The 24,139-nt window shown below is 41.5% G+C and overlaps 1 protein-coding gene across 1 annotated transcript in view; it reads left to right on the top strand.

The window, feature by feature from the left end:
- Nucleotides 1-24,139, top strand: part of igf2r (insulin-like growth factor 2 receptor) — a 169,983-nt gene that overhangs the window by 98,171 nt on the left and 47,673 nt on the right. Inside the window, exons 22-28 of the mRNA XM_080200242.1 lie at nucleotides 953-1,127; nucleotides 1,626-1,796; nucleotides 5,020-5,163; nucleotides 8,032-8,210; nucleotides 13,192-13,279; nucleotides 14,820-15,035; nucleotides 22,661-22,791. Coding sequence (XP_080056368.1) covers nucleotides 953-1,127; nucleotides 1,626-1,796; nucleotides 5,020-5,163; nucleotides 8,032-8,210; nucleotides 13,192-13,279; nucleotides 14,820-15,035; nucleotides 22,661-22,791 — 1,104 coding nt within the window. The remainder of the gene's footprint in view (nucleotides 1-952; nucleotides 1,128-1,625; nucleotides 1,797-5,019; nucleotides 5,164-8,031; nucleotides 8,211-13,191; nucleotides 13,280-14,819; nucleotides 15,036-22,660; nucleotides 22,792-24,139) is intronic.

Below are 24,139 nucleotides of genomic sequence, written 5' to 3'. Positions count from 1 at the left end.
TTATTTTTATTTAAAATATTCTATAATTAAAATCAAAATGAAACTCCACACTTATTCAAGTTGACTTTCAATGCCAGAAAGGTGGTTAGGCAGTAATTAAGACGTGATGTTAAAAACATGCCTGTGCTGAAATGGGCATGGGAGTTTAATGTGTCCATATCAGTTAAGTACAACTTTCACATTATACCATGCATTTTAAGAATCTCTTGGTGAGATACTATTCTTGGGCAACTTTTGAAGTAGCATAGCAACAGGGGAGTAACTCTTCATTTCACACTTTACATAAATCCACTATCTCTGTTCCTCAAATGCCTTTAAAATTGTATATTTTAGTTAATACTTACCCTCCTTTCTCTACATATCGAATGTACCATTTCACTCATCTCTGCACTAAATTTCATATGTCGTGTCAGTTACCAGTCTGTCCTCTTTAAAGTCTCTTGCTATCCTCCTCCTGCATTGCATTTGAATTTTGTGTTAACTGCAAACTTTGAAATGCATTAGATATTCAAGTCCAGATCATTAATATGTTGCTTAAAAAAAAACTACTACATCTTTTGCAATAGGAAATGATCTCTTCAGGAAGCTGGGAGTGAGGGAAAGTGGTATTTGGTGGTAACATCACACTGGCTATAGAACCAATGGCAGCAGCTATTTGCTGAATGCTCCTCTCCTGCCACTTAGAGTAGGAGTGCTTGGGTCATTGACCTGAAATATTAACTTTTTTTTCTCCACAGACGCTGTCATATTTGAGTTTCCAGCATTTTCTGCTTTTAATTCATCTCGCACTGTGTTCACTCGTGTTTCATAAACCACACCTCTAATTTAATTTTCTAGCTAGTTTAATAATTTTCTTTGTGGAGAAGTAGTTTAGGTTTTTAACACGACAATCTTTCTTGCACTTTGTATCTATTGTAGTCTAATAACCTAGATTATTCCATCCTTTTCAAAGCTCAACATCTGTCAGGGTGTAAAAGAGTGTGGGAAAGTGGGCAGCAAGCCAGCAACTGGATGCGAAATAGATGGACAGAAACCAAATCGTCCAGTTGGATTGGAAACATCACTGCGGATTTCCACTGATGGTTTTATAACTCTCATGTACAAGGGTGAACTGCAAGTACTTTCAGGTAGGTGTGTTCAGACACGAGTTGCAGAGCATTATATAGAATGCATTGAAACTGGCAATGTGGCCCAATTTGGTCCATAGTGTTTATGCTCAATTGAAGTCTCCACCCGTTCCTTTAATCCCATCTCCATAACATTCTGATCCTTTCTACACAATTAGTTCATGTGGCTAAAACGGTGCTGGTATGGGCACATTTAGCTGATCAGTTTCCAATGGGTAACATTCACTTGTTACAAATTTTATCATTTTCTTCAATGTTTTGTTTTGTAACATTGATCCATTAGCATTGGGCGACTAGAAATTTGGCTTTACGTTAAAGTTCAAATATGTGTTTCTGTATGAATTTATATCAATTAAATGTGCTAATTTTCACAGCCCTCTGTTTTTGAATGTATCCAAGAAGAATTTTTGGTTATACATAAATATAGTTGAGAACTTTAATGTTTTACATGTGGTGTAAGTAGCCCCATAATCTGTACGTTACTGTTACAACCTGCAGGACTTCGCGATACGTTTATTATCCGTTTTGTCTGTGATGCTAACTCATATCCTGGAAAGCTCAAGTTTCTGCGAGAAGAAATTGGTGCCGCTGCACAGGTTCATGACACCTACTTTGAATTTTATACTGCATTGGCTTGTTTTCCAGCTCCTGTGAATTGCCTTGTCAATGGTAAGTCGGGGTTTTTAATCCAGTAGAACTAAGTAGCCTGCTGTAGTAGATATTAAATATTGCTGGTTAAATAGTTCAAATCATCTAAAAGGTACTTGGTTGAGGTTTTCTTCATTGCAAATTGACCAAATGTGCACCTGCTTTGTTTAATACTATTGCAACATTTTGCAAATATAAGGATCTGATGAGCTGCTGTCAATTATTTCTTGCAATGTTTAATAAATAGGTCAATTTATTATAATGGATGGAGAATACATGCTTAAAATTATTCCGGGATTTGGGTCACAGCATATTCCAATAAATTTTATTCTCTATAGTTTTTTAATCTATCTTGATGGAGTGGGGAAGGATAACCATATAAACTCTTGTCTTTGGTCTGGTGAATTGCCAATTTCATGGCTGCCTTTGGGAAATGCCTGACATTTACACTACTGTCCATTGGAAAAATCAGCTAGCACCTAACCCAATAACATGGGTTAGGTGCTTCCCCTTGGGCTGAGCAGCTTGACATACACTGAAGGACTGCTCTTAGACCTGTGACTTGTATTCATGAGCTTTAAAGTGTGCATGTTTTAACAAATTCACCAGAAGATTTTATTTGGAAACAGCCTTTACCCATACAACTTGTAAAGTTTTTTAATTTGTAGAACTGCTTTGAAATCTCTCAACAGACAATATCTTGAAACAGTCCTCCATAATTAATGGATACCTATAAAATGTGGCAGTGGACTGGCTTAATATCTCCAAAGGCTAGTTGTGAAACTGGCTGACTTGTTTAATGGTGCATCAATAGTGTACATGTCAAATATTGTTGCATGCTTGTGCCAAGGCTGTTGTCCCTTAACGGGTATGGTTACCTTGCCAGGGAAAAACTATTAGCTCCTCCACTTTCAGCTGCTTAACTCTAAAGATGCACACTGAATATCACGGTTGTTGGCATGCAAAATTATCATATGTAAGTGACTGATCTGTATCTCTGCTACCAGATTTTGTGGCAAAATTTTTCTAGTATGCTGAATACATATATGTTCTGGTCCAGTTTTTGCTCAGGCAGTCTCTCAACACCAGGTTAAAGTCGAACAGGTTTATTTGGTAAGACACCACTAGCTTTAGGAGCACCGCTCCTTCGTCAGGTGACTGGGGAGTTCTGATCACAAACAGATCCAAGATTCATGTCACACTATTTGTAGCCCCCATGACTTGCCTGGGCTTGCAACATTTCACTTACTGCCCTGTCTGGAGACAATACACATCTCTTTAACCTATGTTAATGCTATCTCCACTCACGTTTGCACTTTTAAGACTCGACTAGGTGTAAAGACTTGCATTCTAATCGGTATTCTGTAAACCGAGTGTGTGCCTTTATATGCACTGTCTGTGATAAGAACTCCCCACTCACCTGATGAAGGAGCAGCGCTCTGAAAGCTAGTGGCTTTTATTAACAAATAAACCTGTTGGACTTTAACCTGGTGTTGTGAGACTTCTTACTTGTTTACTCGAGTCCAACGCCAGCATCTCCATCATGACCAGTTTTTGCTGTCAGCCATGAGCGAATGATACTCTAACAGCTGCTCACAGGCTTTGGGCTCTTGTGTGCCAACTGTGGTGATTAGAAATCCCTTTCAGGTGCAGCTATTCCAAGATGTGAGGTGGGCAAGCACCAATGTGACATCACACCCAATATGGTTGAAGAATCTTCACTCAGACAAGAAGTCTGAAACCAGAACCAATATGAAATCGTGTAAAGAAAAAGGACATTGATTGAGAGAAAAGGCAAAAATCTTTTGAAAAGTTACTTTAACTCCAACTATAAAAATCGAAAAGTAAATTCCACATTTCTAAAAGTAGATTTTCAGTGCTTGAAGGGTTATTCGTAAGTAATTTAGCACAACATTAAAAATAGCTTATAATTGAGTGGCCAAGCCCTAACTTTTACGGGTGTGTTTAGTGATTATATACTGGTACCTACCATTGTTTTAGTAGCAAATCTCTTGGCAAAATGTCAGTATAGCAAAGTTTGTGGAGGAACAAATTGGACAGAAGCTTCCTGGTTTCTGCACTTGAGCTTGCTGGATGTTGTTCAGTTTAGTCCATAATGGTGAGCACTGAGCCACCTCAACGCCCTTGCTGCAAAATCTAGGAAATTAAGCACTTGTGTATCTTGTGAAAAGTGTTTAGATTTGTAGAAACACCACTGAACTCCCACAGTGATCTCTTAGCTTTCCTTTTTTTTGATCCCTACCCAAACTGATTCTACATCTTGCACTCTTGTGCTAAGGTCATCTGTCACTACTTAGCAATGACATCCTTAATTAACGGAGCTACTCCACCTCATTTTCTTTTGGAAATGTCAAATACCTGTTAATATTCAGGATCCAGCCTTGGTCACCCTCCAATCAAGTTTTTGTGATGACTGTCAGGCCATGCATGTTTGTTTTAATCTGAGCAAACAGCTCATCCATTTTATTACAAATACTGATTGCATTCACAGCTGCTGAGCCTATCTTTTTAAATGTTTTAATGCCTTTACGCTCTTAAGTTTGTACTCCCAGCCTCTTTCTGCCACATGCCACTTGTCTTTATCTGAGTTGCTACCTCACTTCATTTAGTGCCGAATGAAGAAAAAATGTTAGCTGAGGTAGTGGGAGAACGACCAGCTCAACTAGCACCACATTGTAACACCATGGGAAAATTGCTTACCCTGAAACAACACCAAACGGTGCAAGTCGTGGGTGGCACGGTAGCACAGTGGTTAGCACTGCTGCTTCACAGCTCCAGGGTCCTGGGTTCGATTCCCGGTTCGGGTCTCTGTCTGTGTGGAGTTTGCACGTTCTCTTCATGTCTGTGTGTTTCCCCGCTGGGAGCTCTGGTTTCCTCCCACAGTCCACAGATGTGTGGGTTAGGTCGATTGGCCATGCTAAGAAAGTGTCCCTTAATGTCCAGAGATGCGTAGGTTGGAGGGATTAGTGGGTATAATATGTAGGGATATGGGGGTAGGGCCTGGGTGGGATTGTGTTTGGTGCAGACTCGATGGGCCGAAGGGCCTCTTTCTGCATTGTGGGATTCTGTGGTAAAGTGGGAATCTGGCAATTTGATTGCATAAAATTCAGTTTATATAGGAAAGCAATGTGAAGTTGATCAATAAATAAAACATTTCTTTTTGAATCAGATATTTGGTGAATTCACCCTGTATCATCAGATGGTTTGATTTTTTTTGTTTCAGATGCAGCAGGTAATGAATATGACCTAAGTGACCTTGCAAGAGACGTCAATCCTTGGATTGCAATAGATACAACGGAAGATAGAAGAAAACGTACATTTTATCTGAATGTTTGTAAACCTTTACCTCCAGTTGAGGGCTGCCCAGGTCAGTGTGTAAAAATGGAGTAAAGTTCATTGTTTTCATAAATAACTTGCCTATTTGTTAATGCAGTGTAACACTCTGGTGTGGTAAAATGCTGATAGGAATAACAATTTTGGAAACATTAGTCTTTATGACAGTTAGTTTGTTTCTCTTTCAGAAGGTAGCCTGATGTATTTCGGCCTATTATAGGAATATAGAACTTGCGAGCAAGAGTAGGCCATTTGGCCCTTCAGGTGCTTCCCATCGTTCAATGAAACCATAGCTGACCTGGTTGTGATCTTAACTCCGTTTTCTTAGCTGCACCGCCAACCCCCTTCCTCCAAATATCCTTTGACTCCCTGGTCAATCAAAAATTTGTGGCTCTTGAATAAATTCAATGACCTAGATTCTGAAAAAGCAAATCCACGTAACTGGCAATCCTCGGGGGGAGGGAAGCTCCTCATCTGTTCTAAAAGGGAGACCTCTTATTTTTAAACTATGTCCCTAGTTTTAGTCTCCACCATAAGTGAAAACACCCTTCCAGTATCTACCCTGTCAAGCCAATTCAGTATCTTGTATGTTTCAGTAAGGTCACTCTCTTCATTCTTCTAAACTTCAATGGGTATTGGCCCAACATGTTAAACCTGAGTGCAGCGAACCTTCTCTGCTCCATTTCTAAAACTATTTTATAAGGAGACAAAAACTACAGTATTTCTGTTGTGGTCTTACCAATTGCCTGTACAGTTGCTGTAAAATTTCCCTACTTTATATTCAATTTATCTACTTCATATTCCATTCCCCTTGCAATAAATGCTATTATTCCATTTGCCTTTCTGGTTACTTTCTATGTCTGCCAATTAACTTTGATTCATGTACAAGGACACTCAGAACCCTCTACTGCTGACTTCTGTCATCTCACATAATGTACTGTTTTTCTATTCTATCTGACAAATTCATATTTTCCATCATTTTACTCCAACTGCCAAATTTTTGCCCACTGAATCTATCAATATCTATTTGCAGAATCTATTTCCTAGAAGCACAATGGTTAGCACTGCTGCTCTACAGTGCCAGAGACCCACGTTCGATTCCCAGCTTAGGTCACTCTGTGGAGTTTACACATTCTCCCTGTGTCTGTGTGGTTTCTTCCCACATTCTGCAAGACGTGCTGGTTAGGTGCATTTACCCAAACAGGTGTCAGACTGTGGTGACTAGGGGAATTTCACAGTAACTTCATTATAGTTTAAATGTAAGCCTTATGACTAATAAATATACTTCTCTTGACAACTTGCTTTCCTACTATCTTGGCAAATTTCTTCAGCAAATCTAGCTGCCGTTCATTTGATATCTTCATCCAAGTCATTGATGTAGATTCTAAATAGCTGAAGCTCTGGTTCTGATCCCTCAAGGCCCACTGTCCCTACTCTGCTTCCTGACAGCTAACCAATCTGCTATCTGTGCTAATGTGTTACCCTCTACACCATGTAATCTTGTGTAATAACCTTTTGAAGTGGAACCTTATCAAATGCCATTTGGAAATCCAAGTACACCACATCTCCAGGTTCCCCTTTATTCCACCTTGCTTGTTAATTCCTCAAACAATTTTAGTTGAACGTGATTTCCCCTTCACAAAGCAATGTTGACTCTGCCTGACCTAAATATCCTGGTGTAACCTCATTAATAATGGCTTCTAGCAATTTCCTATGGCAGATGTTAGACTAACTGGCCTATAGTATACTGCTTTCTGTCTCCCTCTTATCCTGAATAAAGGTACTACTTTCCAATCCACTGGAACCCTTCCAGAGTCAAAGGAATTTTAGCACATTATAAGCAATGCATCTACTATTGCTGTAGCTACTTCTTTTAATAACACTTGGATGCAAGCCATCTTGTCCAGGGGACTTGTCAGCCTTTAGGTCCGATAGTTTTCCTGGCACTTCCTTCTAGCAATAGTGATCATTTTAAGGTCCTCCCCCCCTGTTTGCTCTGGATTTTTAGTAACCTTTCGTGAACTTTTCTAAGTCTTGTACAGTGAAGCCATCTGCTCAATGTTTCTGCTATTTCCTTGTTTTCCATTATTAATTCCTCAGATTCTCACTTTAGAGGATCAACACTAGCTCTAGCTTCTCTTTTCCTATTTAAAAACTTTTGCCATCTGTTTTTGTTACTCACTAGCTTCTTCATACTCAACTTTCTTCCCCTTTGTTGATCAGTTATTTTTTTGCTGTTTAAAATTTGACTTATCTTTGCCAATTTGACCAGTGTTTCTTTCAATTGATAAAAGCCAAACGACCCGGTGGTTAATCTCCTCAGTGACTATCATGTTTTGTAAAAGCATCTTGTGACATTTCATTGCATTAGAGGCACTATATAAATGCAGGTTGTCACTGTATTGAACATAGCTCCTCTGCGTAGCACGTACCTTTTTAAATTTGATTTTCCACATTCTTGAAGTACGTTTCATTTATATCCTTACTGCTTATCCTTCTATTCTGTTATTTGATTTGCTATGTTGTGTTTGGATATTCTTTTCTTTGTGCTGCAAGACTTTGAAAAAGGCCATCTTCCTTTGGACACTAAGAGCCTGAAACATGGGTTACTCAAATAATAAATTTGAAATATATTCCTCCCAATGTCCTGGTGATTTCTGCCCAGTTGGATAATGTAGGGGAGGAGAGCAGGCTACATTTATGTTAATGATTGAATATGTAATACTCCTGTATGCCTATTATCTTATGGCTCTGTGCAGCAAAAACTAACGGTTGTCACAAATGGCTGACCCATCTGGGATCTGCAGATTCCACCAGCTTTATACAAGCAATTATTCTGAAAGATCTCAAACCTTTGAGAAACACAAGGATGGATTGTAAATTAAATTGTGTTGCTCTACAGGTGGTGCTATCGGATCTTGTGTAAAATATGCTGATAAAAGCCAGAACCTGGGTTACATTCAGATGCGTCCACGGGCTGGGATTGATGGTTCCCTCAGCATTGTGTATCTGAATGGTGATAAATGCAATGTCCATCAGCAATATTCTACACGTATTCTCTTCCAATGTGATGAAAATTCAGTAAGTTTGCCTTTTGGAAAAAAAAATTAAGACTTATGGCCATGTTAACAATGTTTAATCATTGCAAGAAATACACAATTATTTTCATAGGCAGTGAATAATTCAATTTGGAGTTATCGTTTGCTCTTAATAGCCAGAGACTGATCTCTGGGAAGGTCTGATCTTATTGTCATTGTTTGAAGTACTTGTGTCCTGTGGGTGTCTGACATTCAAGAACCCAAGACTGTGCGTGAATCTTTGAACCAAGCTATTCAGATGCATTAGTGTTTGTTTACCAGTTGTAATGTATTTCCTTCTGAACACTAACCTGCACAAAAAATCCTGGCATAGGTTAATGACAGCTATGGTTAGGGACTTGCAAAGATGCTACTAAAATTAAATTGGTTAAAACTCGATGGATCATCATCATCATCATCATCCTGGTTCATTTGCTGGTATAAAAGTGTATTTCTTTTCAATGATTTTAATAAACTGCTATCCTCTGTACACTCCCCTCCAGCTAGGAAGGAGGATGAACAGGCATTTTTTTTTCAGCTGACTGGACGTAATCTCCTTGATTCATTTGAACCTGCTACTCCACAGCAGGAAGTGATAAAACTGTCTTGAAAATTTAAGGTTGCATTTTTTGATTCCAGATGAGTGACCTTGCAATCTCAACAATGCATCATTTGTATCAAACTGATTGTAAGCTGTCAAACTTAGTTTGTTCCTGGAAGATAATCTTTTGGGTTTTTCACTTGTGTTTTTCTAATTTTGAGGAAGGGTACTTGAGTTACACGAAATGGTTCTGTGGTCCATTAAGTCTGTGTCAACTCTTTGAAAGAGCTATCTAATTGTTTCCACTGCCTTTCTCTTTCACTGTAGCTATATCATTCTTTCTTTTCAAGTCTGTTTCCAATTTCTGTTTTCAAGGTAGTATTGAAACGCAGCACGGTTTCATTAAAGGGAAGTCGTGTCTGACAAATTTACTGGAGTTCTATGAGGATGTGTCTAGGGCGGTGGATAGAGGACAGCCGATGGATGTGGTCTTTCTAGATTTTCAGAAGGCGTTTGACAAAGTGCCTCACGAGGTTATTGCAGAAGGTCGAGGGACATGGAGTTGGGGGTAGGGTGTTAGCGTGGATAGAGGATTGGTTGTCAAATAGGAGGCAGAGAGTGGGGGTCAACGGGTGCTATTCGGATTGGCGGATGGTGACTAGTGGAGTGCCCCAGGGGTCGGTGCTGGGGCCTCAGGTTTTTACCATTTATATAGATGATCTGGAGGAGGGAACCGAGTGTAGAGTGTCGAAATTTGCTGATGACACCAAGATTGGGGGAACGGCAAATTGTGCGGAGGGTGTGGAGAGTCTGCAGAAGGATCTAGATAGGCTGGGCGAATGGGCCAGGAAATGGCAAATGGAATTTAATGTTGGCAAGTGTGAGGTGGTCCACTTTGGTAGGAAGAATGGTAGGAAGGACTATTACTTACGGGGCGAAAAACTGCAGGAGGCGACGGTGCAGAGGACCTCGGGGTCCTTGTGCATGAGTCGCAAAAACCCAGCTTGCAGGTGCAGCAGGTGGTCAGGAAGGCGAATGGGGTGCTGGCCTTCATAGCGAAGGGGATTGAATATAAAAGTAGGGAGGTCTTGCTGCAGCTGTATAGGGCATTGGTGAGGCCGCAGCTGGAGTACTGTGTGCATTTTTGGGCGCCGCACCTGCGCAAAGATATTTTGGCCTTGGAGGGAGTGCAGAGGAGGTTTACTAGGCTGATACCGGAGTTGAGGGGGTTGAGCTATGAGGAGAGGCTGAATAAACTGGGCTTGTACTCGTTAGAGTTTAGAAGAATGAGAGGAGATCTCATTGAGACGTATAAGATGATGAATGGGATGGATAGGATAGAGGTGGAAAGACTCTTCCCGCTCAAAAAAGACAATAGGACTAGGGGGCACAGCCTCAAGATAAAAGGGGGGCGGTTTAGAACGGAGTTGAGGAGGAACTTCTTCACTCAAAGGGTGGTGAATCTCTGGAATTCTCTGCCCGTTGAAGTGGTGGAGGCTGCCTCGCTAAATATTTTTAAGACGCGGGTTGATGGGTTTTTGATAGGAGAGGGGATTAAGGGTTATGGGGAGAGGGCGGGAAAGTGGAACTGAGCAGCGACAGATCAGCCATGATCTTATTGAATGGCGGGGCAGGCTCGAAGGGCTGGATGGCCTACTCCTCCTATTTCTTATGTTCTTATGAATCTGCTTCCACTGAGCTTTCAGGCAATGCATTCTGGGTCACAACAACTTGTGTTTTTGAAAACATCTCTTCTCCCCTTTGGCTTTTTTTGTTTTTAAGGTAATTTTCAGTAGGTCATTCAGCCCTTTGAACCTGCTCTGTCATTCAGTATGACTGGCTGATCGTTGGATTCCCGTGCTTATTCAATCTATTTAAGAAGGGAAAAAGAGATCCCTATATTTTAAAGGGGTCAAGGGATATGGGGAAAGCATGGGAGTTTGGCATTAAAGATCAGTCGTGATCGATATTTCCCAATCTATCACAATTTAAATAACCAACCATTCTGTTTTTGTCTGAAGTGGGTAACATTGCACGTATCTACATTATACTGCAATGGCCATGTATTTGCCCACTCTAAATTATCTTGAAGCCTCTTAATAGCCTCCTCACCACTTGCATTCCCACCAAATTTCATGTCATCAGCAAATTTGGGAATCTTGAGCCAAGCTTTCTCAAAGTTTGTGTCACGGTGAGAAAATGGGAGACTTCCATGCTGGTTCCATGCATTGCAATCTTATGACACTGTCAATTTTTTTGACAGCTGGGAAATTTGCACTGTTGTGGAGTAGGGGATCAAGTATGCCAGTGAACATAAGAAATAGGAGCAGGAGTAGGCCATCTAGCCCTTCGAGCCTGCCCCGCCATTCAGTAAGATCATGGCTGATCTGTCGTGCCTCAGTTCCACTTTCCCACCCTCTCCCCATAACCCTTAATCCCCTCACTTATCAAAAACCCATCAACCCGCGTCTTAAAAATATTGAGCGAGGCAGCCTCCACCACTTCAACGGGCAGAGAATTCCAGAGATTAACCACCCTTTGAGTGAAGAAGTTCCTCCTCAACTCCGTTCTAAAAAACACCCCCCCCTTATCTTGAGGCTGTGCCCCCTAGTCCTACTGCCCTTTCTGAGCGGGAAGAGTGTCTCCACCTCTATCCTATCCATCCCATTCATCATCTTATATGTCTCAATGAGATCTTCCCCTCATTCTTCTAAACTGTAACGAGTACAAGCCTAGTTTATTCAGCCTCTCCTCATAGCTCAACCCCCTCAACTCCGGTATCAGCCTAGTAAACCTCCTCTGCACTCCCAGGCCAAAATATCCTTGCGTAAGTGCGGCGACCAAAACTGCACACAGTACTCCAGCTGCGGCCTCACCAATGCCCTATACAGCTGCAGCAAGATCTCCCTACTTTTATATTCAACCCCCCTTGCTATGAAGGCCAGCATCCCATTCGCCTTCCTGACCACCTGCTGCACCTGCAGGCTGGGTTTTTGCGACTCATGCACAAGGACCCCGAGGTCCCTCTGCACCGTGAAGCCAGCTGCAGAGTGCTCAAGCACCATTTGCATAGGGCATTCTGACCTGCTTGTGAACCGGGGTGCCTCCCTTTCTCGATGGCAATGATACTATTATTGTCTACACCAACACGGGCTGCCACCATCGGGGCATCAGGACCTTCCTGATAGGTCCTCTGCATCATGACTTCCTCTGCACCCACTCCCACTCAGGCCCCATCTGCTTGGCGCTGCCCTGGCATACTTGGGGTGTGAGATGGGCACTACCCAACTATGCTGCTGACCACTGGGGCTTCAATAGCCTCCAATTCCCCCAGCGCTTGGTCCCCACTACTGCAGAGCAATAGTGATTCCTGCTGCTGTGATGTCTCGCCAGCGAGGGTGAGAAGCATCTGGGAGGGGGAAGCAGCCGTGCAAGACCTGCTGATCATCTGCAGATCCAGGCAGTCCTATGTTAATGAGTTTTGCATCTTTGTTCTTGCCAGTAAAATGGGGCTGGGAAGATGGCAATCTAATTTGCATCGGACCTCATGATTCTCCTGGCTCACCAAGCTGATCAACTGTCAAAGTGCGCTGATAAGATTGCACCCGATATATTTGGTTCCCTTATCCAAATCATTGATATACATTGTGAATAGCTGAGGCCCAAGCACTTATCTGTACGCTGCTCCACTAGTCACTGCCTGCTACTTTGGAGAAAACTGATTTATTTCTTATTGCTTCCTGTCGACTAGCCAATTCTCCATCTGTCAATATATTACACCCAATTTTGTGCTTTAATTTTGTACATTATCTCTTATATGGGACTTTTACCAAAAACTTTCTGAAAATCCAAATACACCACATCAGCTGGTTCTGCTCCCTCTTTTGCCAATTACATCCTCAAAAAAAAACTACAGTAGGTTTGTCAAACATGATTTCCCTTTCATAAATTCATGTTGTTGAGTGACTTGATATTTTCTAAGTGTGCTGTTATTACATCCCTTCTAATAGACAGTAACATTTTTTGCTGCCACTGATGTTAGGCTAACTGACCTGTAATTCTGTTTTTTTTTCCCCCTTATTTTAAACAGTCAGGTTCCATTTGTCACTTTCCAGTCTGCTGGGACTGTTGAGACCACCTATTAAATCACTTTAAATCTGAGCGCATGGGTTACTGGCCAAATATACTTCTTTAAAACCCCTCCTAATTTTAACGTTCTGTTAAATTCCCCTTAACCTTCTCAAGCCTTAAAGAAAACAATATGAGCTTCTGTAAGTTCGGCACAGAACTGAAGTCTCTAATTCTGTACGTTTCCGCTACAGGTAAACTTTGTATATGATTAAAGAAGAAAATTGATGGCTTTTTAGTGACCATTGGCACAAGTGAGATTAATCTTGTTTATGAAATTTAGGATAACAACTGTATTCTCTTTCTCTCCCTGCAGGGGTCCCCAATATTTGAGGAAAAGGATGAGTGTGAATTTCTCTTTGTGTGGAGAACTCCATCTGCATGTCCAATTCGTAGAGCCCAAGGTATTTGACGTTATAGGTGAACCTGGAAAGCACATGGCGAGAATTTACAATTAAATAATTGTATTTCTACCTGTATAGGCTATTCATTCCTGTCCATCACGAAACAATGCCATAAGGAATCTTCAGAATCCAGTCAGGAGGTGTCCAAACTAAAGGTCAATGCCAGCTTTCCATGATATCTTTTAATCAGCTTGGAGCTCAACAAGAATGTTCCCCAATTAAATATTGGGAAGACTGTAGCCATCATTTGTGCAACAGCCTGAGGTTAAACCAGTCTGTTTGTATATTCAAGCCAAAAGTCAACCCCCTGTCCCTTTTTCCAGATCAAGCAATGATGTGATTTTAAAATCCTTGTTTTTAAATATCTTCATGGCCTTACTGCTTTCCTGACACTAATCCTCTGCAGCCTCCACTAACTTCATATCTATTCGCAAATTTTGATCTCGAGCATCCTGATTTTGTTTTTCCCATTTTTGCAGAATGTGGATATCTGCTGGCTAAGCCAGCATTTTTTGCCCATTCATAGTTGATCTTTGGAAGGTAATGGTGAGCTGCCGCCTTGAACTGCTGCAGTTCCAAGGTGTAACTGCACCTATAGTACTGCTTGGGAAGGGAATTCCAGGATTTTGACCCAATGACAATGAAGCAATGGCAATATATTTCAGTCAGGGTGGTAAGAGACTTGGAGCAACACCATCTAGTGGTGATGTTCCCAGGTATCTTCTGATCTTGTGCTTTTAGGTGGTTGCAGTTGTGGGTTTGGAAAGTGTTGCTTAAGAAACCTTGGTGAGTTCTTGCAGTGCATCTTGTTGATGGTGTGCATGGCTGACAGTGTTTATCAGTAGTGGAGGGATTGAATGTTTGTGGAAGGGGTAGTAATCTAAGGGCTGCTTGAATGTTGTTGGAGCTGCACTTCATCAGACTTGTTTGATTGTATAGTTCAGCATTTCGTGAATTTTGCTGCTATGTGTTGATTGGACATTTAAACATTTACAAAAAAGTCATCTTCAACTTCATCCTTGCAATTGCGGCACAATTCATGGACTGAGCTATTTCCCCAATTTTCCTTCCTGGGTAACAATCCTTAAATTTTTCTGCATTAACTTTCATCTGACTGTTTTGCTCACTTGTTCATTTTGTCCAGCTTGCTCTAATTTGTGGACTGCTTCCTCAGATTCCACTGCTCTTTAAATTCATTGAGATCTGCCCATTTAGATCTGGACCACTTGAATCCATGATCCAAAGATTCCTTTGAGTTTTAGAATTCAGGTCATTAATGTAAATTACAAAATGTAGTTGACACAGCATCAATTCTTGAGTCACCCCACTCAACACTTGTAATCTTTTCTCCCACATACAAATATTTAAAAAGTACATTTTTTTATCATTACTTAAAGTTGGTGGAATTATTCGATGTATTAAAGTTAGTGATCCCAAAAAGCATTAGAGAAATTATTTCAGCTGCCTTGGACAGGTTTTATTTGGAATATTAATTATTGTCAAGTGAATAAATTCTAACTGAGCATGCTTTCTTCTCAAGGTACAAACTGTCAAATTAAAGATCCCAAATATGGTTATGTACTTGATTTACACCCACTTGCCAATAAAGATCAGATGGTGAAGGTCGATGAATATATATATTACTTCAGAGTTTGTGACCAGTTGAGCATTGAATGTGGAAATGCTCCAACCAGTCGGGAAGATTCAGTATCGGCATGTCAGAAAAAGTTAAATCCCCCTTTCACGAAGGTAGCAGGTATGTTTTCCCCTTTTGATATGAAATGATTTAACGGGTGCTATTCTGGTTGGCAGTTGGTGACTAGTGGAGTACTGCAGGGATCGGTGCTGGGGCCTCAACTGTTTCCCATTTATATAGATGACCTGGAGGAGGGGGCTGAGTGTAGGGTGACAAAATTTGCTGATAACACAAAGATGAGTGGAAAAGCAAATTGCGTGGAGGGTGTGGAAAGTCTGCAGAGAGAACTGGATAGGCTGAGCGAGTGGGCAAGGACCTGGCAGATGGAGTATAATGTTAGCAAATGTGAGGTTATCCACTTGGGCAGAAATAATAGTAGGAAGGATTATTATTTAAAAGGCAAAAAGCTGCAACATGCTACGGTGCAGAGGGACCTGGGGGTCCTTGTCACGAGTCGCAAAAACCCAGTCTGCAGGTGCAGCAGGTGATCAAGAAGGCGAATGCAATGTTGGCCTTTAGCGAGGGGGATAGAATATAAAAGTAGGGAGGTCTTGCTGCAACTGTACAGGGTATTGATGAGGCCGCAGCTGGAGTACTGTGTGCAGTTTTGGTTGCCGCACTTGCGCAAGGAGTGCAGAGAAGGTTCACCAGGCTGATACCGGAGATGAGGGGGTTGGCCTATGAAGAGAGACTAAATAGACTTGGTCTGTACTCGTTGGAGTTTAGAAGGCTGAGGGGGGATCTTATGGAAACGTATAAGACAATGAAGGGGATGGATAGGGTAGAGGTAGAGAGATTCTTCCTGCTTAGAAAGGATAGCAGGACTAGAGGACACAGCCTCAAGATAAGGGGGGGGTGCAGTTTAGATCGGAGTTGAGGAGGAACTTCTTCACTCAAAGGGTGGTGAATCTCTGGAATTCTCTGTAGAAGTGGTGGAGGCTGCCTCGCTAAATATATTTAAGTCACGGGTAGATAGGTTTCTGATAGACGGGGGAATTAAGGGTTATGGGGAGAAAGCGGGAAAGTGGAACTGATCCACTTCAGATCAGCCATGATCTTATTGAATGGCAGGGCAGGCTTGAAGGGCTAGATGGCCTACTCCTCCTATTTCTTATGTTAATTAAATCTTTCTTTTAAGACGTCGATGTACCCAGCTTTTTGTTGACATAATCAATGCTTTAATTAAATAACTGGAGGCAAGCAATTTATTTTAAAATGCACTTACCTTCCCTTGAGAGAGCTCTTGCTACTTGGAATATGTTATGAAACATTTGATAGTTTATAACATAAATTAACTTGAGTAAGCAGTGTTTATTTAAATCCAACAAGTAACTACTTGTTAGTAAAACAGCAGTAGTACTGACATTTTGCAATACCAGCTTCCTAGGAGAAAACCAAAGGTAGTGACTAAAGTAGTAGTTGAGATGTTGGCAGTTACCTGAGGTTGATAACCATGAAGTAAAGTTAAAGTTTATTTATTAGTCACAATTGGCTTGCATTCACACTACAATGAGGTTGCTGTGAAAATCCTCTCGTTGCCACACTTCAGTGCGTGTTTGGGTACACTGAGGGAGAATTTAGTTTGGCTACTTCACCTAACCTGCACATCTTTTGGACTGTGGGATGAAATTGGAGGAAACCCATGCAAACACGGGGAATGTGCAGACTTCACACTGATCCAAGCTGGGAATCGAACCCGGATCCCTGGTACTAAGAGGCAGAGTGCTTGCCACTGTATATTCATCACTGTCCCTGTTTTTTATATATATCAGTTTTACAAAGGTCATGTTCTTTGCAAAATTGTGTTCCTTTTAGCTGCTCCATGTCACCTTTGTAATGTGGGGTTCTTGTCACCTAATACTGAGGTAAAAATGTGTTACAAATTTTTGTCCCTTGTTTCAAATGATTGTACCACTTGAGATAGCCAAGCGATCTGTGGCCTTAAGAGGGATAATATTGTAGCTACAGAATTCCCAAGTAACTTTGTGTCAATGTAAGCAAAGCAACTTGTATAGATGTGGACAAGTCCCCAGGACCGGATGGAATGCATCCGAGGGTTCTGAAAGAAATGGCGGAGGTTATAGTGGATGCCTTAGTGGTTATTTTCCAAACGTCGCTGGATTCCGGGGAAGTGCCGGAAGATTGGAAAGCGGCTAATGTTACGCCGTTGTTTAAGAAGGGTGGCAGGCAAAAGGCAGGGAATTATAGGCCAGTTAGTTTAACGTCTGTTGTAGGTAAAATGTTAGAATCCATCATCAAGGAGGAAATAGCGAGGCATCTTGAGGGGAATTGCTTGATAGAGCAGACGCAGCACGGTTTCGTTAAGGGGAACTCGTGTCTGACAACTTTATTGGAGTTCTATGAGGATGTGTCTAGGGCGGTGGATAGAGGAGAGCCGGTGGATGTGGTCTGTCTTAATTTTCAGAAGGCGGTTGACAAGGTACCTCACGAGGTTATTGCAGAAGGTAAGGGGGCATGGAGTTGGGGGTAGGGTATTAGCGTGGATAGAGGATTGGTTGTCAAATAGGAGGCAGAGAGTGGGGGTCAACGGGTGCTATTCGGATTGGCGGTTGGTGACTAGTGGAGTGCCCCAGGGGTCGGTGCTGGGGCCTCAGCTATTTACCATTTACATAGATGATCTGGAGGAGGGAACCGAGTGTATGGTGTTGAAATTTGCTGATGACACCAAGATTGGTGGAACGGCAAATTGCGCGGAGGGTGTGGAGAGTCTGCAGAAGGATCTAGATAGGCTGGGCGAATGGGCCAGAAACTGGCAAATGGAATTTAATGTTGGCAAGTGCGAGGTGGTCCACTTTGGTAGGAATAATGGTAGGAAGGACTATTACTTACATGGCAAAAAACTGCAGCAGGCGACGGTGCAGCGGGACCTCGGGGTCCTTGTGCATGAATTGCAAAAACCCAGCCTGCTGGTGCAGCAGGTGGTCAGGAAAGTTAATGGGATGCTGGCCTTCATAGCAAGGGGGATTGAATATAAAAGTAGGGAGGTCTTGCTGCAGCTGTATAGGGCATTGGTGAGGCCGCAGCTGGAGTACTGTGTGCAGTTTTGGGCGCCGCACTTACGCAAGGATATTTTGGCCTTGGAGGGAGTGCAGAGGAGGTTTACTAGGCTGATGCCGGAGTTGAGGGGGTTGAGCTATGAGGAAAGGCTGAATAAACTAGGCTTGTACTCGTTAGAGTTTAGAAGAATGAGGGGAGATCTCATTGAGACGTATAAGATGATGAATGGGATGGATAGGATAGAGGTGGAGAGACTCTTCCCACTCAAAGGACAGTAGGACTAGGGGGCACAGCCTCAAGATAAAGGGGGGGCGGTTTAGAACGGAGTTGAGGAGGAACTTCTTCACTCAAAGGGTGGTGAATCTCTGGAATTCTCTGCCCGTTGAGGTGGTGGAGGCTGCCTCGCTCAATATTTTTAAGACGCGGGTTGATGGGTTTTTGATAAGCGAGGGGATTAAGGGTTATGGGGAGAGGGCGGGAATGTGGAACTGAGCCACGACAGATCAGCCATGATCTTATTGAATGGCGGGGCAGGCTCGAAGGGCTAGATGGCCTACTCCTCCTATTTCTTATGTTCTTATAAAGTCTAATGTGTAAAAGCACTCAACATTTTGTCTTTCTATACAAATTGCTCCTTGGTTTAGTTTTATTGTTGCTGAAGGTTTACTTCTTCCCGAACGGAATCTGTGGTATTATCCAATTGGAATTTATAAGCCGTCATGAAATCCAGATTCATTAAATTGAAATAATTGTAGAGATTTTTTCCCAGTAGATAACACAGGATTTAAGTCATTCTTTAGGCCACCCCACCAGTACAAATTCATCAGTAAGCAAAATCGTTTGCTTATTGAATATCTAATCAGATTATTTGAACTCTGACCGCCCTATGTTTAGGAACTTCCTGTTCATTTCCACTATATATCTCCTTGTGCCTTTTAAATTATCTTTACGTACACAAACATGGGCGGAAAGAGGTGTGCTGCCATATTGAAACTGCCCCATTAAGCTATGTGACAACCAGGTAAACTTGATGTCCAGTGTTCACTTCCTACCAGCAGCCATGTTATCTCTCGGCAGAGAAAAAAAAAACTCTTGGCCAATTTGTGGGAATAAAATAAATTTTGATAATCCCCTGAAAGCAAACAAATGAATTTCAAGTGATAATGATGACATGAAGTTATTACCCAATATCCCATCATCACTTGCACTTTCTGCAACCATGTCAGCTTGCTCCAGGACCTTGTCCAGCAACAATAACAACTTGCATTTATATAGTGATTTTTAAAGTAGTAAAGCATCCCAAGGTGCTCCATTTGAAGGATCATCAAGCAATGTATAACACTATCGGGACACGACACCTCAAAAGCTTGACAGAAGTTTTAAAGAACGGAACATAGCGAGAAAGGGTTCAGGAAGGAAATTCTGGAACCTGGGGTACAGGCAGCTGAAGGCAAGGCTGTGCAGCTGTAGAGGAATGAAAATTTCAGTGGGCCAGAGGCTAGAATTGGAGGAGGGCAGAGATCCAAGAGTTGTGCAGGAGAAGGAACAAAGTAATGGAGTCATTTAAAAGGAAGGATATGAATTCTAAAATAAATTGCAGATTGAAAGCCAACACAGGCCAGCATATATGAGTGAATTATGAATGTGATTTGGGGTGTGTTAGGCTGACGGCAGCAGATTTTTAGATTCACTCAAGTTTATGGAGGGTGTTAAGCAGGAAGCTGTATTCACTTCATGGGCCAGCAACCTGTCCTAAAGATCAGTGATAATCTGGGAAATGGAAGTCCTTCAAATATCTAACCTTTGATAAAACACGTACATCTTCTGGCGAAAAGTCATTGTTATTGATTCAGACCAGAGTGTTTCCAGAGTTTTTGGATGCTATTTCCAATATTTAGCACGTTCCTGTGGTACATGAACACTCACTTGATATAGCTCCATCACCTTTCAATTTGTAATTGACCTGGTATAGAAACTTGTTAAGTAAAAGCAAAATGCACAGATGCAGGAAATCTGGAATAAAGGCAGAAAATGCTGGAAAACCGAGCAGTCTGGCAGCCAGTTTGGAGAGAAAGTTAGTTAACATTTTGAGTCTGTACAACTTGGACGGCACGGTAGCACAGTGGTTAGCACTGCTGCTTCACAGCTCGAGGGACCTGGGTTCGATTCCTGGCTTGGGTCACTGTTTGTGTGGAGTTTGCACATTCTCCTCATGTCTGCGTGTGTTTCCTCCCACAGTCCGAAGATGTGTGGGTTAGCTTGATTGGCCATTTTTTTGAAAAAAAAATTGCCCTTAATGTCCTGGGATGCATAGGTTACAGGGGTTAGTGGGTAAATATGTAGGGACATAGGGGTGGAATTGTGGTCGGAGACTCGATGGGCCTGTTTCTGTAGTGTGGGGTTTCTCTGATTCTATGAACTATTATTCAGAGCAGAAACATGTTCTCTGGTATCTTTATAAACTAGTTCTGTTTAAAAAAAATCATAGATTATATTTACAAATAGAAGAAGGCTTTTCAAGCACTCAGTATTCTCAATTCCCTTTTCAAAGTCACAATTGTCTGCCTCCATCACTGTACTCTTGGGCAATGCATTTCGGATCCTAACCATTTGCCATTTTTAAAGAAGTTTTCTTTGCATCACCATTACTTCTCCAAATCTTAAATAGAGATCTCATTGCCAACAGGAACATTTCTGCCCTTTTACTCTGTCCGGAACATTTTATTATGTTGAAAACCTCTAACAAATCACCCCTTAAATTTCTTTGTTCAGTCAATCCATATAACTAAATTTTCTCATCCTTGGAGCTATTTGCATGCTTTTTTTCTGCAACCTCTGCTTTTATATTGTTCCTAAGGTGTAGTGCCCTGACCATTGAGACAGAGCCAGTATTTTACACAGGTTTGTCATTACTTCCTTGCTTTAGATAAGAACATAGAAATAGGAGCAGGAGTAGGCCTTCGAGCCTGCCGTGCCATTCAATAAGATCATGGCTGATCTGAAGTGGATCAGTTCCGCTTTCCCGCTCTCTCTCCATAACCCTTAATTCCCCTGTCTATCAGAAACCTATCTACCTGTGACTTGCATATTTTTAGCGAGGTAGCCTCCACCCCTTCAACGGACAGAGAATTCCAGAGATTCACCACCCTTTCAATGAAGAAGTTCCTCCTCAACTCTGATATAAACTGCACCCACCCCCCCCCCGCCAAAATCTTGAGGCTGTGCCCTCTAGTCCTGCTATCCTTTCTAAGTGGGAAGAATCTCTCTACCTCTACCCTATCTATCCCCTTCGTTACCTTTTATACGTCTCTATAAGATCCCCCTCATCCTAAACTCCGAGTACAGACCCGGTCTATTTAGTGTCTCTTCATAGGCCAACCCCCTCATCTCCGGTATCAGCCTAGTGAACCTCCTCTGCACTCCCTCCAAGGCCAAAATATCCTTGCCCAAGTGCGGCGACCAAAACTGCGCGCACTACTCCATTTGCGGCCTCACCAGTATCCTGTACAGTTGCAGCAAGACCTCCCTACTTTTATATTCTAACCCCCTCGCTATAAAGGCCAACATTCCATTCGCCTTGATCACCTGCTGCACCTGCAGACTGGGTTTTTGCGACTTGTGCACAAGGCCTCTCAGGTCCCTCTGCACCGTAGCATGATGCAGCTTTTCGCCTTTTAAATAATAATTCCCTCCTACTATTATTTCTGCCAAAGTGGGGAACCTCACACTTGCTAACGTTATACTCCATCTGCCAGGTCCTCGCCCACTCGCTCAGCCTATCCCGATCTCTCTGCAGATTTTCCACACACTCCACACAATTTGCTTTTCCACTCATCTTTGTCATCAGCACCTGTCTGTCTTTATAAAACACAATCCCATTTGCTTTCTTAATTGCATTCTCAACCTACCTTCAATGATTTACTCTCACATACCCCCAGGTTTCTTTGCGCACCCAAGCCTAGGTCATTATCATTGTCAAAAGAAGCAGGGGGTATTAATAGTGACCCCCAGGGAACCCCAGTATGTAACTTCCTTGAATACAAAAAAACACTAGTTCTCCACTGCTGTTTCCTGTCACCCAACCAATGTTACTTCTATGCTGTTGCTATTCCTTTCATCTATTGCTTTGCTGACCAATCTGTTCTGTGACATTTAAAGACCCTTTTGGAAGTCCACATACACCACATCAAACACACTATCCTTATCTACCACATTGTTACCTCATTGAAAACTTAAACAAGTTAATTAAACATTATTTGCAATTAAATCTGTGCTGGCTTTCATTAATCCACATTTGTCCAAGTGCTCCTTAACTTTTTCCCTGTATTATCACTTTCAAAAGCTTTCTCACCACAGGCTAAACCGACATGAAATTGCTGGACTTAACTTTGTACGTTTTTATAATCTTTTGAACAAGGGTGCAACATTTGCCGTTCTCCAGTTCCAATTAGGGAAATTGAAGTCTTTAGTATTAATTCATAGGACAATTACAATTTTCTTTGACTACAGACAGAACTTAAGCTGCCTGAAATTATTAATTAGCATGCAATACACATTTTTATCTTAAATGATGACTCATTCTTGTTGTTTTAGCAGTCGTGTCCTAGTTTTAATTGAAAATTTATATTTAAAATGTCTTGTGTATTATGTTCACTGCCTTCTAAAAGGACGCTTTACCCAGAATTTAACTTACGAAGATGGATTGATAATGATTAACTACACAAGAGGTGATGTTTGCCATAAAATCTATGAACGATCAACAGCCATCCTGTTCTACTGTGATCACAGCCAAACTCCGGTTAGTGAAATAATATTGTAGTGATTTAGAGCAGCTGATTAATTTTTCATTGCATGAAGTTTATAAATGCCATAAAACTAAATATTAATGCAGTTTATTACCTTTGGTCTACCTCAAAGATTTTTGAAATGTAGAGCTAATGTGTGTTGTCTCATTTTAAAACTTAACACTTTGCAAGAGCAAACAATTTTCACATCTCTGCAAATGCTCCCCATTTGAAAAAAATCCTCTGTCGTAATGTCCATGGTTAACAAAGCTGCATTTTTGGCGTTACAGCTTTGCAAAACTTTTGAAGTGCAAAGTGGAACTTGGAGTATTCAGATGTGCACGTTTTCATCTAAAATCTATAAAAACTTTAACCAAAAGGGGATTCTGGTGTTGCATGCTCATGAATTAGATGTTTGCTTTTTTCTGTCATGTACTGTAGAATTAAATTAGCATCTCAGTTTACAATACATAATGCATATGGAAAGCGCAAGTACCATGGGCAAAAGTGCGTCATTGTTCTTTCTGAACCATATTTGTGTAACTGCAGAGATGTCTATCTAGATTGTGCTCACTTCTCCGAAGTAGAGTTTAAACCCGTGACTTCCACTTGAGTCAAAAGCAAAAGTGTTACTTCTGATCCCATTGTTACAGCAAAAACTATTTAATGGACAAGAATAAATTGAAGTAATTACATCACCAAGGTACAGGTGAAAATGAATGATGGTGGGGATATTTTGGGGAGGGACTTTATCTTGGTAACCTCTTTCAGCTCTTGAGCATAGCTGTCCTATTGAACTAAAAACGTGTAGATACTTTAGAGTTCACGTTGTCTAATCTAAACAATGAGTTAGGTTGCATGTCATGACGACAGAATCCAATCCTCGCTGAGCCCAATGCCGATGTCCTTAAAAACAGTTGACACTCAATAGCAACATCAGGAATGGGAAATTTGTCATTATCAGCTAACACATTGCAGACTGAAGCCCCTTAAATATTTAATATTCCTGGTTCTAGATTGAACCAGGTGATACTGCTGAAAAAGTATTTTTCTTCGTCCAGTAGCGCACCCCCTTAAATGGGTATTGGCAGGTATAATTAGAACATGACGTAATGGTCTGAGAGCTGATCTTTGTACATGTTCTATAATTTCATTGTGATAAAATAGCATTTGTGAGAAGCCTGTCGCTTCATTCAAAATGTGGTTTGCACAAAACTCTTAATTTTTGGTGAAATTACCAAAGGCGTCTTCGATTTTGGGGAATTTGTCAGGATATATTACAAATACATTGTAAAATGGCAAACCTCAGTTATGATTTGTGCTTAATGCAAGAATATGTAAATTTACACTTCCCCCCACCCC

The sequence above is a fragment of the Carcharhinus amblyrhynchos genome, chromosome 12 (assembly GCF_965287045.1).
Source record: "Carcharhinus amblyrhynchos chromosome 12, sCarAmb.v2.hapA, whole genome shotgun sequence".
NCBI classification, from domain to species: Eukaryota; Metazoa; Chordata; class Chondrichthyes; order Carcharhiniformes; family Carcharhinidae; genus Carcharhinus; species Carcharhinus amblyrhynchos.
The sequence above is the reverse complement of the archived record's forward strand: the minus strand, read 5'-3'. Positions and strand labels throughout refer to the sequence as shown.